General features: G+C 39.2%; 1 protein-coding gene across 2 annotated transcripts; it reads left to right on the forward strand.

The window, feature by feature from the left end:
• Nucleotides 1-791: 791 nt before the first annotated feature.
• znf653 (zinc finger protein 653) lies at nucleotides 792-10,333 on the forward strand. Of its 2 annotated transcripts, XM_028456171.1 has the most exons (10): nucleotides 800-1,255; nucleotides 2,203-2,243; nucleotides 2,612-2,911; nucleotides 2,986-3,482; nucleotides 3,560-3,734; nucleotides 7,023-7,107; nucleotides 7,176-7,293; nucleotides 8,435-8,549; nucleotides 9,369-9,468; nucleotides 9,547-10,333. In XM_028456171.1, the coding sequence occupies exons 1-10, from the start codon at nucleotides 963-965 to the stop codon at nucleotides 9,722-9,724; spliced, it is 1,902 nt and encodes a 633-aa protein (XP_028311972.1). In that variant the 5' UTR covers nucleotides 800-962; the 3' UTR covers nucleotides 9,725-10,333. The 2 variants fall into 2 exon arrangements, with proteins under 2 accessions (XP_028311973.1, XP_028311972.1); XM_028456172.1 differs by lacking the exon at nucleotides 8,435-8,549 and having other exon boundaries at nucleotides 792-1,255; nucleotides 9,547-9,737.
• The last annotated feature ends 4,213 nt before the right edge of the window (nucleotides 10,334-14,546 follow it).

Genomic DNA, 14,546 nt, shown 5'->3' on the forward strand with positions numbered 1-14,546 from the left:
TCAACAATGAGGACAATACATGTTTAATAGTAAACAACAAAAACAATGTTTCGCTTTTATCACAAGGTCTATTGCATATGAATGTAAAACACAAATTCTTGACATTTTCACAGTCAAACTTGACTCAAATCAAGGTTAAGCAATTTCCCCCTGGGATTAATAAAGGAATTCTGATTCTGATTCTGAAGGTTAAACGTGATTATTTCGCTTGTTGACATCTGTTCTGTTTCTTTCCCTGAAATGTTTAATGTTAAATAAAAAAATAAATCCTCCAAGCATAAAAGGTTTGATTTTAAGCCATTTTATTAATTAAATTTTTGAGAAACAAACAATATCACAATCAGAAGTACTTTATTTATCCCAGGGGGAAATTACTGTCATTACAGAGGCTCAATAAATATTACTATTAAAAAATAAGCACTAAACAAATAAAGAAAGAGAAAGAAAACGTACATAAATAATTAAAAGACTAAATTAAGTAATGATTAACTAAGGATTAAATACAAGTGCACACATTACAGTAAAAAAATAAAAAATAAGATTAATAATAATAATTATTATTATTATTATTATATAATACAAATGTACAATAAAATGCAGATATGTACAATGAAAAAATACAGTTGCTCCATTAGATCTGCAGATAATCAAATGTGAATGAAAACAAATTACAGAGCAATATATATTGTTTATTTATATACTGTTTTTAAAGACTGCACTGTACAAACGTGAACAAAAACAAGATCAAAGATTTAGTGCTAATAGTAAAAGGAACAAAGAAAGATTTTTTGTTGAATACCTCTGTCTATCATTGATGAACTGGTGATTTTTTTTTCTATATGTAATTAAGTTAAGAGATTTAAAATAGTAATAAACCTAAAACTAAGCGTTGTAAAGGAAGTACTTCCGTCTTGGTGTGACGTTAATTCCGGGATGTGAGAGCATCAGCTGTTTACTTAAACATGGCGGACATTCTGACGGAACCCCGGCTCTACGTGGGCTCTAACCCGACTGGGGACCAGGAACAGGATTCTGCGAGGCGCTGCAGGGGTCGGCCCAGGCTTAACGACTCTGACCGGGCTCAGAGGCGCCTCGAGTCCCGAAAGAAGTACGACGTTCGGAGGGTTTACCTGGGAGAGTCGCACCGGCTGTGGAGCGAGCTGCGTCGGAGGACCAGCCTGAGCGACGCCGGGCTGGCTGAGTACCTGATCCTACTGCACTCCACCTACGGACACAAGCACCGCAAGGACTGCGGGTAGGACCAGGGGAGGGACACATTGTGAGCTGCCATAACTACAGAAACACACACATAAAGCGTATTGCTATTGGCACATCGTCTAAGATAATATATATTACAATTATGAAGTAATAAGTATAATTTATAGAGCTTTGTACTCATGAGCTGTGATCTATCAAAGTATAATCTAGGATGCACATTATTGCTTAAATTCATGTTCTATTACAATACAACAAAAGGACTTGGTTCGCAACACAGTAGTGAGAGAATACTGTTACAAGATGTAGAAAGTAGGGGTGAGTAATGGTGAGAATGTTGCGATACGATGCTATCGTGATACTCTACCCAGTTAATATCAAAATTAAATTTAAAGATGAAAAATCAAGTTGCTGTATATGTTCATCGGAAGATATTGATCATTCAGACGATCAATGATGTATAAACAAATGTATAAACAACATGGGAAAATGTAAATTTAACAAAAAATTGCCTGTCCAACATTAAATTAAATTTTTTGTATTTTGTTGTTGTTTTATAGATTTCTGGCTATTTTTGTAGTAATCTTGTGTTTTTGGAGTGATTTTGATTATTTGTATGTTTATTTTCTTTTGGTGTGTTTTTGTGTGTTTACTTTGGGGGCCACCAGCTGCACGTCTGCACTAGAAAAAAATTACCCTAACCCTGTAATGGATGTAGTATTTTTTCCCTCAATTATGTTTACTGTGAAGTTGATCTTAAATTGAATTTCAAATTGCAATAAAAAGTCTGAAAAAGTCTTGAATTTACATTGACTAAAGCTGTTGGAACCCTGACAAAACACTGCCAAAGTTCTGCTGTTTCCACGGATTCAAAGTTGTTCCAAAACAATGGTGAATGTTGATATATATACACATACACACTCACACACCAATCCACTAGCTCGGACTGTTGAACTAAATGTAGTTTTATATGTATGTGTATTACAGGAAAGACAATGTTCCAGAGCGTTCAGTAACGCAGAAACGAGGTGAGTTATACAAGTTGTGCTATACACACTGTTTTGATATCAAACTAGCTGTAAATACATTTTTAAAAAAATTTAGTAGGTGAAACAATAGTGATTGTTTTGTTCATTGTCTATTTATTAGAAACTAATATCACTTGAAAATATATTAAAAAGTGATGTATTTGTTGCTCAAAATGAAATCCCTCCATTTTCTTCTGTCCCATTTTATCCTGATCAAAGTCCCAGTGTGCTATCGTATAGCCTCAGCTGACTAAAACTCATTGGGAGAAAAAAACGTGATCATTATCTACATTTTGGGGAAGGATCGGCCTTTGTCATCAGCCTTTGTCATCCTGAAACATCCTGCTTTCCCTCTTGTGGCCCCCCAGGCAGGAGTGGGCAGGTTTCCAGCCTGCAGAGCCTGGTGTGTTGGTACCAGGAGCACACACGCTCCTGCCCCCATGAGCCCCAGCTCAGAGCTCTGGAGCCCCAGTCCGACTTCTCCACAGCCGCCGTCTGGCAATGTGACGCCAACCATTCCTTTATGCAGTACCTTTTCTCACCTCTGAGGGGGGCCAATGACTCTGGGCACAACGAGGAAGTCAACAGACAGGAGGAAACAACAACAACAACTGAGACACCGGTGTTGAGGAGAAAGAGAAGGAAGGAGACTCGCAGACGCTTTAAAGGTGCACGATGATGTGTTAGTCATTTTAGCCAAATCCAAATCTTTTTACTGATTTAATGATGTTTTCTACTGTAGATGTGGAAGAAGATGGCGTATCTGTGATACAACATGCTAATAATGGTGCTGCAGAGGCTACAAGTCTTAACCAACAGGTCACACATGAAGTGCACACTGAGGCTCCGCCCACAGCTCAGCCTGTGTGGGACATGGATCAAGCTCAGGATTCCATCATGGAGGAGTTTCACTCTGTCCCTGAGGTGGAGGAAGAAGAGCTGGAGGCAGAAGATCAGCCGGACAGCAATGGTGAGAGTGAAGAAAACCTCAGATCCATTCATCACGGCTGTGTTATCACGACAACCTCCTTAAGTGGCGACCTGGAAAAGACGGCAGACGACGCTGAGCTTTCGCAGAGCTTGAGTGCGTTGGTTCCTCTGAGTGATCGGCCCCTGATGTTGGTGCCCCCGACTCTGGAGGTGCAGGAGCAGAGTGAGCTGTTCCACCATCAGACACTGCACGCAGTGGTCACTGGCTGTGAGACCCCCGACCAGAAGACGGCTTTGGAGGGCTCACAGGTGGTTAGAGGACTTTACCACTTCATGGTCAACCAAGGAGCTGATTCAGCAGGTTTTGTTTTCTTCTTCTACCTCAGTTAATCATCATCACCGGCCCCAGCTATGAGGCCTTGACATCTGATGGAATCCAACTCAACATGGGAGCAGGAGATGTGGAGGAAGTCACCTGCACCGTCATCGGGGGCGTCACCTACAACCAGGTGTGTGCGTCCGCCTCCAGAACACACACCGAGGATGAAGACTCCATGAGTGGTGAGTGCCCCTCAAACTCACACTGAAGAACATGTCATTCACATTAATTTGCTCTGATGGTGTTGTTAGAAAATCAAACCAAATCAAATATCACCCAAGCTTCACCTGTCAAGTGAGTATTTGTCCTTCTGTCTAAATTACACTGTGAAAAGTCTGGTGATGTGGTTCTACAAAAAAAACTGCTCCTCTAAAGAAGCTCACGTGTTGATCCACCATTTTTTTTAATTGTTTTTTCTTTATTTTTCTGTATTTTTGTTGGAACAATCACACAAAGTTTACACCGGGTGGCGTACAACACAATTTGAAAGATAAAAGTCATTTTTCTTAAAACAAAACTCAGAGAGAAATAAAAAACAGTTACATTAAATTAAATGAAGTAAACCTGGAAAGACAGAGAATATTTCTTTTACATGTAGGTTTCAAAAGTAGTATAATGACATAAAACAAAAGAAAAGTGTGCATAGTTTTATATATCATTATATATACCCACATACAACACTTAAAACTTTTCCTTTTTTTTTACCATAGTTATATTCAACACAATCACAAATTCAAGTTAGAGGGACTTACAGAAATTCCTTAGACAACCTGATCATGTTTTCTCTGCTTATTTGTCACTAAAACCTTTTATCTTCATACTCAGAAGTTCAAAAATAAATAATTCTTCCCTTATCACAGTAACTATATAGAAAAGAACAGGGAGAGTGTGCTGAAGGGGTGGGGTGCACGTGGGATGCTGTTAAACAAAATCTGATCTTATGGGGGTAATAAATGTGAACCATTTGCTCTAAATTACATAAAACCAGTTATTTTGGATCCTCATTAAATCCAGTCGTCTACTGTGGGTGGTTGTGGGTTGAGTCATTTTGATCCTTTTTAATTTTGTGAAGACAACTTCACATAAAGATTAAAAATTATCTGAAAAAGACTCTTATCCCAACCCTAGTTTTCTTGAAGGACATTGACAGAAACAATTATCATAAAAGTGTCCCGATTCGATATAAATATTGGTCTGATATTAGCTCAAAAAAAGAGTATTAGATGATATTGAGCTGCATCTAATATATCCAATGAAATTTTAACAATTGTTCCGTAATTATTCAAGAGGCACACTGTACATTTTTAGATTGATCGGATCAACACTTTTTGAGATATGGCCAATTTAGTGAGGATGGTATGTGTTGATTTTTGTGTGTCCTTGTTTTTTTTTCCATTTTCAGCTTTGAGACCAAAGTGCGTGGGTTGTCCTGAAAATTGGAATGACATGAAATGACCCTTTTTGATTTTATTGGATTAATTATGGTTATTTTTCAGTGTTCTGATTTTTTTAATTATTATTATTTTGTTCAAGTGTAGAATATTCTTCTGTTTAGGGTTAAATGTATGTAACCCGTTAGTTAATAATGAATGGTTCAGTTTTTCTCATAAGTACCTTTTCTAACATTCCACACTACAAAATAAGTCTTAAAAGTATGTAATATTCATGCTGATATCGGTATCAGTCAATACTCAAGGGGGCAATATCAGTATCGTATCGGAAATTAAAATGTTTACTCTGATTTAAATATTAAAATGTTATCATAAGATTGTGTATATTACTAGGTTTAGTCAGAGAACGTTCAGACAGCTTTTGATTTTTGTAAATTCATAAAACACAATAGTGGTTGTAAACACAACAATATTATTCTAACAAAATGATTTCATACTAGTACAGTGCCTGTTGGAATAATGTATTTATATAGTGGGAGGAACCTAAGTAGAGTTGTCAATTATGGCCAAATGAGTATGTGTTTGAAGGTTGGATGTACAAAGAGGTGTACATACTCTGCACTTTGTAGTGTTATTAAGGGGTTTATTTACGGGTGCAAACTAAAATAATGTGTGTGATTTCCCTGGTTTAATTCTAAAGGACATGAACATGATAAATTGATAAATAAAGTTTGCACCAATGTTCACTGGACTTGAGCAAATGGATAATAAATCCCTTGTCCTTAGACCCTCCTTCAACAAGGAAAAACTAAAAAAAACCCAGTGGGAAAATTAATTACACACAAACATGTCATGTACATCCAAGGTGTGCATTAGGTTATAACCACTTGGTGAAAATATCAGCGTTTATAATGCTGTGTTCACTGAGAACTTGGCGGGCATGTGTTCACAGTACTGGACGCCCCTCCCTCCTCTCATGTCCGGTTTAACCAGCGTTCAAAATAAAATGACAAACGTTTTCCAAACCAAATAAGTCCAAAATAATGGATGCACACACTCATGCTATGTGCAAGCTGTTAAAACAGTTTCAGCTCGATCAGGGAGATATGCGCTACACACACACAGACGATCCTTGCTTTTGTAGATTGTGGAAGTTCTTCAAATATATTTGATCAGAAATTCCACCTAGCAATGGAACAGTAAAAAGGATAAACAGCGTGTATTAATCACTAATCATAGCTTACACTAGTGCTGACAACTTTGGTCGTTTAGTCGACTAATTGGTCGATGCTGTCGTGGTCGACCAAGATTTTCTTAGGTCGACCGGCAACTTGTAGGTTTCACTTTTGCTTTGTCGGGTTCTGGTCAAAACTTGAATAAGGGTCATACCATAAATGGTCTGTGTTTAAAAGCAAATCAGCACCACACAAAGCTAAAACAAAATATTTCTCTCTTTTTTCCTTTCTCCCCGTCTCCCTCTGCACCTGATCATTCATTCTCAGTTTTTTTTTTTTTTTTTGGGTCGACTAATCACTACGTGTGCTATAGTGTTGGTCGACCAACCGTTTCCTTGGTTGACTTGGCTTACACCGAAGCTCATTTTTAATTTAAAAAAAAAAAGAAACAAACTCAAGAATCATGAGCTCCATCATTTTTCTTTCTTTAGTGCCACCTTTATTTGTTTAGACTTTTAGGCCTTTTCCTGAGCTCTTTTTGAGTGGACCTCAATGCAATTTTAAAAATAAAGTTTTTCTTTATATATGACATGAGCTCCTTTAGAAATATCAAAACATTACTATATCATGTCTTCTTCAAATCGGCTTTTTCTGATGGGATTATTAAGTGTTGGGTGACATAAGTATTTTTGGGGTTTTTTTTCAGTTGAACACTTTCTGGTCCCAAACTTTGAGAAACATGATGATTTACAATTGAGATGCCTTTTATCTGCAGAAATATAAACATTATTTGATTTTTTTAAAAAAAAAATTTTTACCTCAGTCTTTTTGAAAAAGCTGTTTAAAGTCATCCTGATCTGTAGAGTTTGGCATTTGACTTTCATGAATTGTTGATTGTTTGCAGGATTGGCTGAAAAGCAGCTGCTGCAGCCCTCCGTCAACCACATGGAGCTGAGCAGTGAACGTGAGCTACAAAGAAGCCTGAGCAGGTTGGTGTGTTCACTATGAATGACACTACAGGACGTGCACTTATGTGCATGTTGTGCCGTGCTTACAGTGTCAGGTCAAAGAGAAGCAGGCGGGGCCCCGTCATCGAGGCTGATGGGATGCTCAAGATGTTCCACTGTCCATATGAAGGCTGCAGTCAAGTCTATGTAGCAATCAGCAGCTTCCAGGTCAGACTTAAAACATCTGTAGTAAGGCTGGGCGATATATCAAATTTTTAATAAATATCGATATATTTGTTTAAGATATATAGCATAGGACTATATCGTAATATCGATATAATTCATGTAGCATGAAAAGTTTCTTCCATAGAGCTGCGAGTGTTCCTTTTCCTCCTCTATCTGTCCCTCTCAACCTCGCCCCGCCTCTCTCTCGCTCTGTTCCTCTGATAGCAGCTGAAACAAACCACGATGAAAGCTTCAATGACTTGTGCTGTGCCTTATGAAAGAAAAAGTGAAAAGTGGAGCAAGATTACCAAGGCAGTAGCCTACCATCCTGTTAAGGACATGGTCCCCATAATGAGAAAGTCTATGACACTCATAATGCTACGTGAAACACTGTGTGCACTGTAGAAATCCAGAGGTCTCCGCGGGGCGATAACGTTCTAAACTCAAAACAACTGGTTACCGTCACACTGCACGTTTACTGTATGCAGGGGAAGCTCAAACACTTCTTATATGTCAGGATGGTAACAGAAAAGTAACATAAAACTCCGTTCATGCACTCAGTAGAAATCAGGAAGAAGGCAGGTCTGACTGAACTCTGACCATGGCTCCATTAAAGGGACAGTCCTCAGAAGGCCATCATTACAGCAAGTGCGTGCGTGTGCACGCGTGTTAGTAGCGGTAACTGTTTATATATTCTGTATGCTCCTTTGGATAATAGTATCTGATAAATTCACAATTGTCAGTAATAATAAATAAATAATATTAGTTAATTATAATATTAAAAAACTGTACAGCACTTTGGTCAGCTGAAGTTGTTTTTAAAATATGCACATAATTTGTTTTATAAATTATGATATTGTTCTCTATGCCTCTGTTAACAAAGGTGTTATTTTAAGGGTTTGCCTCTGAAAAAAGAAACAGGTACGTTATGCTATAACATCACAGAGGAAACATCAATATATATTGAGTATTGCCATTCTGGTTCAATTGTATGCATCAAAGCATCATCTCAAGGCAAGGGTAAAATATCTAGATATATATTGTATATTGTGATATATTTAAAAAAGGCCATATCGCCCAGCCCTAATCTGTAACCTTTCACTCATGAATTCAATCACAGCAGGTAAAAACATGTTTGTTGTAGAATCACGTGAACCTGGTCCATAGAAAAGGGAGGACGAAGGTCTGCACTCACCCTGGCTGTGGGAAGAAGTTCTATCTGTCAAACCATCTGCATCGTCACATGATCATCCATTCAGGTGGGCGCCTAAATCCACCAGGGTTGGGTTCAATTACATTTTTCAGTTACCCATGTTCAATTATGATTACAGTGACCAGCATTTTTCCCAATTACAATTGAATTACAAATATTTTGTTATCCTCAGAAAGTCAATTACAATTATGTTATCAATTACTGAGCCTAAAATAAATAACCTAATAAAAGTGAACCATCCTCTTGTGTTAACTTTCTGTTATCATCTCTAATCATAATGGGTCATAAATCAGCTGTAAAATACTCTAAAAACAAAAATCTATCATCTCATTTATTTCCTATCTATTGGTTACCTTGTTAGGCTTCATAATCAATGAAAATATAGGAAATCATATTTTTGGTGTGGGCGTCTGAGCCTTTTTCTGTCAGTACCTCTCAATTTCATTTTTTGGTAAATGGTAAAATGTGGGAAAACTTGATATGAAACATATTGTAATAAATGTTAACTACATACTGTATATGTAGAACGGTAACATGGTTCTCCAGTTTTGCGTTAAAATATAATTGACAATTTTTATAAAATTTTCATAACAATTACAAAGTCAATTATCTTAACTCAATTACAATTACGACAGGAACAGATTTTTTAAGATAACACTTACAGTTTTAATTACACCATAATTGTAATTATCAATTACGCGATTACAATTATAATTGCCCCAACCATGGCCCAAATCCACCAGGGTTGAGTGTAGCAGTCCTCTACGCTTTGCTAACATGTGCTCCTTTGCTAACATGCGCTTCTTTGCTAACATGCGCTTCTTTGCTAACATGCACTTCTTTGCTATCATGTGCTTCCTCTCAGGAGTCAGAGACTTCATCTGTGAGACATGTGGCAAGTCTTTTAAACGTAAAAATCACCTGGAGGTTCACAGGCGAACCCACACTGGAGAAACCCCTCTGCAGTAAGTCCCTGTGGACACACACTGACCCTTTTAACACTAAACTCTTCTAAACGTATGACTGTGACGTCTATTTATCAGATGTGAGATCTGTGGTTACCAGTGTCGCCAGCGTGCGTCCCTGAACTGGCACATGAAGAAACACACTTCTGAGGCCCACTACAACTTCACCTGCGAGTTTTGCAACAAACGCTTTGAGAAGCTGGACAGCGTCAAGTTCCACAAACTAAAGAGCCACCCAGACAAGCAGGGGACGTGAAGCATTAGGGGCCAAAGGTCCCTCACAGGGAAGCTTTCAGGAAACAAAGATGGAGAGTCCGTCCTTTGAACATTACTGAGGATAACGGGGGCCCATCAGACCAGTTGATCAGTGTGGACTGGAAAACATCATCCAGCATGAAAACCCTGACAAGTCTTTGAAGCAAGACGGGACTATTTGTAGCAAGCCCTTGAATAAGGGAAAAGCAGAACAGAGAACTAATGGATTAATTTGGTGTTGGACTATTTAGCTATTCCTATAACTAAACTGTTACTTTCTTTTCCTAATGCAGTGTTTTAAACTGCAGATCAAAGGTGCTAACCGCCCCACAGTTCTAAGAACGAGAAGTGCAGGGCACTTTTCACCCATGGCTAAAGTCTCTGTCGCGAGTTCAAGTTACTGTGTAGATGTAAGAAAGAGCAGAATGGAGACATCAACTATTAAAGTGTCTGAAGTTTATAGAGCTTTTTTCATGATTACTAATAAACAATGAATGGAGGAACGTATCGTATACAGGGATGGGCGATTTTGCCTAATAAAAATCTCTGAATCGAAATTTTCTTTAAAAAATCAGAGATTTTATTGCTGTGATTGTCCTCAAGAGTTAAAATGCATAGAACAATCCCAAAATAAAAAGTAAATGAGGCTCTGTCATTCAACATTTTCAAGCTTTAACCAGGTTTAAGCAAAAGTGCAAGAGCTACTTCACAGTAGCTTCAATTTTCAGATTAACAAATCAGATGACTACATATTTTATAACGTTACAATTTTTTTAAAAAAAACTCTTCCCTTAGCATTTCAGCATAGTGCGAATAAAACATTGAACATGGCTGTGGCACAGATATAACCTACTCAAAGGGTAAACGGGGGGCTGGCTCACATCGGAACGTGAAAATGTCCGAAAAAAAACTGTAGGGTATGTATATATATATATATATATACACACTTTTTTTAACCTCAAATTTGCAAAATAAAAATTGTTTTTTTCGACAAATTCGATTAATTATCGATATTTTGCCCTGCCCTAAAGGAACGGAGGACTGGGAGCTCTGCGGTCAGCTTTAAAGGGGCAGTATTAAGAAAAAATCACTTTATAATAATTTTGCTACAGTGATATACATTCCTTTAGCCTCATTCAGTTTCCTCCCTCCCTTGTTATTCCACATTTTGTAAAAAGTCAGCTCCAAACGGGCAGTGGGCAGCCACGGTGTAGAACCCGGGACGCAGTTCTACTTTTAGCAGCCGTTATACTACCTCAAAATCACCTTTGACAAGATCTAACGTGTTTGTGACCCAATGACATGCAGTTGTTGGACAAAACAAATGATTATAACCTAAATGCACTATTCATGTGGTTAGAAGAGGAGAGGAGGAGAAGAAAGTGACTTAGCAGTTTAACACTCCGGTGAGTGTTTGAAACGGCTGACTGATTCGCCTGCTGCTGCTGCCGCACACACACACACACACACACCCTGAAGCAGTGCTGAGACGGACTCACAATCACAACAGCCGCATCCACGATGGCTGCCAACTTTGGTCGTTTAGTCGACTAATTGGTCGATGCCGTCGTGGTCGATCAAGATTTTCATTGGTCAACCAGCAATGGTATCAGTTTCAATACTGTAAAAAAAATGCAAATGTGTTTGACGAGGGTTTGTTTCCTCGTACACTGATCTGATGTTCACATTAACAGTTGTTTATTAATAAAAGCAGGTTTATCACAAAAAAAACGTAAATATGTCATTTGTATGAGGAAAAAGGTTTGAATTGCCGGTGTTCTGACAAAAATCTGTGACCGTAGGGGGCGACAGTTCCAACCACTGTGGTTTTTCGGCAGACTTATAGTAGAGGAGAAGAGCGCTACGTCAACTGCGTAAACGTCTCCGGAGCAATTAAAGAGCCATTACTCCTATGTTTACTGCTCGCTCCGGTGGGTGACTTCAATGCAGACTGAATAAATATTACAAACGGTTGAAAATCAATGGACCCTGTCCTTCTCACAGTGAATTGTTTTTTTTTCTTAAAAGGGGTGTGTGTGTGTGTATATATATATATATATATATATATACACACACAATCGTTTTAAGTCATGATTTCATTAAAGACAAAATGAAAATGCAGCGTTAGTTTGGTCACATGGGGGAGCTCTATAAACTAGTCGTAATTTTGGTGTTGTTTGACATACCTGCATTGAAAAAGGCACCGTTGGATGACATATTAATTTCAAAATATTTTCAAATAAATATCAAAAGAATTTTGAAAATATTTTTATTTTTTTACCGTTCAGCCCCTGTCAATCCTTCTTAGAAACCAAGTGATCACAAGTTTTTGTCGAATATTGTAATTGTTGCTATATATGAATAAAGTGGAAATGCACTAATTACAGTGTCTGTCATAAGTATTCAGCCCCTTGGAGGATTTACTCTTTTATGATTCAATGGAGACAGAGGACGAGTTTTTCCTACAAAATGGCATTTTATATCGTCAGCAAGGTCAATTCAAACAGCTAGTTGTGCCAAGAACTGTCCGAGAAGTAATACTGACCTTGGGCCATTCTATTCCTTGGGCTGGCCACCTGGGGAAACATAAGACCATGGCACGTATCAAGCGGCATTTTTATTGGCCTGGCCTACGCTCTGCTGTTGCCCAATTTTGCAGAAGTTGTCCTGAGTGTCAAAAGACCACACTTAGAGCTCCAGCTAAAGCTCCGCTCCAGCCTCTCTCAACAATTTGAACTCCGTTTGAGCGCCTTGGCATGGATGTGGTTGGTCCAGTAGAAAGAAGCAAATCAGGGAATCGGTTCATGTTGGTAATCACTAATTATGCCACAAAATATCAAAAAGTATTCCCTCTTCGAAATGTAAAAGCAAAAACTGGCCTTTTCCCTAATTCAGTTATTCTCCATAGTGGGTTTTCCGAGTGAAATTTTAACTGATCAAGGAACTAACTTCATGTCTGAACTTTTGAAGCAGGTCTACAAATTGCTGGACATTCGCAGTATACAGACAACACCTTACCACCCACAAACGGACGGATTGACAGAGCGTTTCAACCAAACACTCAAACAAATGCTCCGTAAGTTTGTGAATAACACTGGTTCCGACTGGGATCAGTGGCTCCCTTACCTCCTTTTTGCTTATAGGGAGGTACCTCAAGCCTCATCTGGGTTTTCTCCCTTTGAACTTTTATATGGACATGAAGTGAGAGGCCCATTGTCTTTGTTAAAGGAGAAATGGGAGGGGATTCAGGGGAGAGGGCAGCCTCTTAATGTTGTTTCTTATGTCATGCAGATGCGTGAAAAGCTGCAGAAAATGAGCGAGCTGGCCCAGGAGAACATGAAGGAGGCACAACATGACCAAAAACTGTGGTACGATCACAAAGCATGCCACGGAAACTTTGAGCCTGGAAACAAGGTATTGGTCACGTTGCCTATCAGTGACAGCAAACTCCTGGCAAAGTGGCAAGGGCCCTATGAAATCACAAGAAAAATGGGGCCTACTACATATGAGGTCTCTATGCCTGGCCGTAATCGTTCTAAAAAAATCCTTCATGTTAACCTTCTCAAAGAGTGGTTTTCCAGAGAGGAGAAAATGACAGAGGTGATGCTGATCCAGAGGGTGGAGGAAGATGAGGAAGTGGATGATCAATACCTGCCTTCAATTGCAAGTTCCCACTTGGATATAGCTCACCTCACTGAAGAACAGGCCCAGGTAAAGCCTCTCATTGATGACGCTATATTTTCTGAATATCGTGGTCGAACAAATATGGTGGAACATACCATTGTGTTGAAACCTGATGCACCAATTAAGCATAAGAGTTACAGGATACCTGAGCGCCTCCTGGTGGCATTGAAGAAAGAAGTGGATCTCATGCTATCCTTGGGAATCATTCAGCCATCCAAAAGCGAATGGTGTAACCCTATGGTGCTGGTACCTAAGAAGGATGGGACTATCAGATTTTGTATCGACTTTAGGTACTTGAACTCAATATCAAAATTTGACTGTTTTCCAACCCCCCGAGTCAATGACCTGATTGGATGATTGGGGAAGGCCAAATACCTGACCACTATTGATCTCTGCAAAGGTTATTGGTAGGTTCCCCTCTCTCAGCAGTTACAGGAGTTGACCGCCTTCCGCACACCATAAGGATTGTTGGAGTTCACGGTACTCCTATTTGGTCTCCATGGCGCCCCCGCTTACTTCCAACGATTGATGGACCAGGTACTGTGTGGTTACTTGGATTATGCCTGTGCTTATCTCGATGACATTGTGATTTTCAGTACAACCTGGGAGGAACATGTGAATCATCTGGCTAATTTTCTGGGGGCTCTACGGGCAGCTGGACTCACAATAGAACCAGCAAAGTGCTCTCTGGCCCAGTTCCTTGGCTTTGTGATTGGAGGTGGGGTAATCAAACCACAAGTTCACAAAATTGAAGCAATTTCAACATGCCCTTTGCCACAAACCAGGAAGCAGTTGAGGTCCTTCCTAGGAATGGCTGGATTTTACCATCGGTTTATACCGCACTTCTCTGCCAGAGCTGCGCTGCTGACCGACATGACGGGCTCTCAGCAACCTAACCAGCTGAAGTGGACGGAGGAGAGGATTGCAGCTTTCAAGGACCTTCAACAAGCATTAAGTAAAGATCCTGTATTGCTCTGCCGAGATTTAGACAAAGACTTTGTTTTGCAAACGGATGCATCAGCTTGGGGCATTGGAGCTGTGCTGCTTCAAGGACTGCCTGAAGACCTACACCCAGTTGAATATATCAGCCGCAAGCTATTCCCCCGGGAGGCGAGGTATGCAACTATTGAAAAGGAAGC

The sequence above is a fragment of the Gouania willdenowi genome, chromosome 8 (assembly GCF_900634775.1).
Source record: "Gouania willdenowi chromosome 8, fGouWil2.1, whole genome shotgun sequence".
In the NCBI taxonomy this organism is placed as follows: Eukaryota; Metazoa; Chordata; class Actinopteri; order Blenniiformes; family Gobiesocidae; genus Gouania; species Gouania willdenowi.

Coding starts and splice junctions, on each gene's coding strand:
- znf653 (XM_028456171.1), top strand. CDS start 963: ATGGCGGACATTCTGACGGAACCCCGGCTCTACGTGGGCTCTAACCCG. Junction 7,108..7,175: donor CTACAAAGAAGCCTGAGCAG/GTTGGTGTGTTC, acceptor CCGTGCTTACAG/TGTCAGGTCAAAGAGAAGCA. Junction 8,550..9,368: donor TCACATGATCATCCATTCAG/GTGGGCGCCTAA, acceptor GCTTCCTCTCAG/GAGTCAGAGACTTCATCTGT.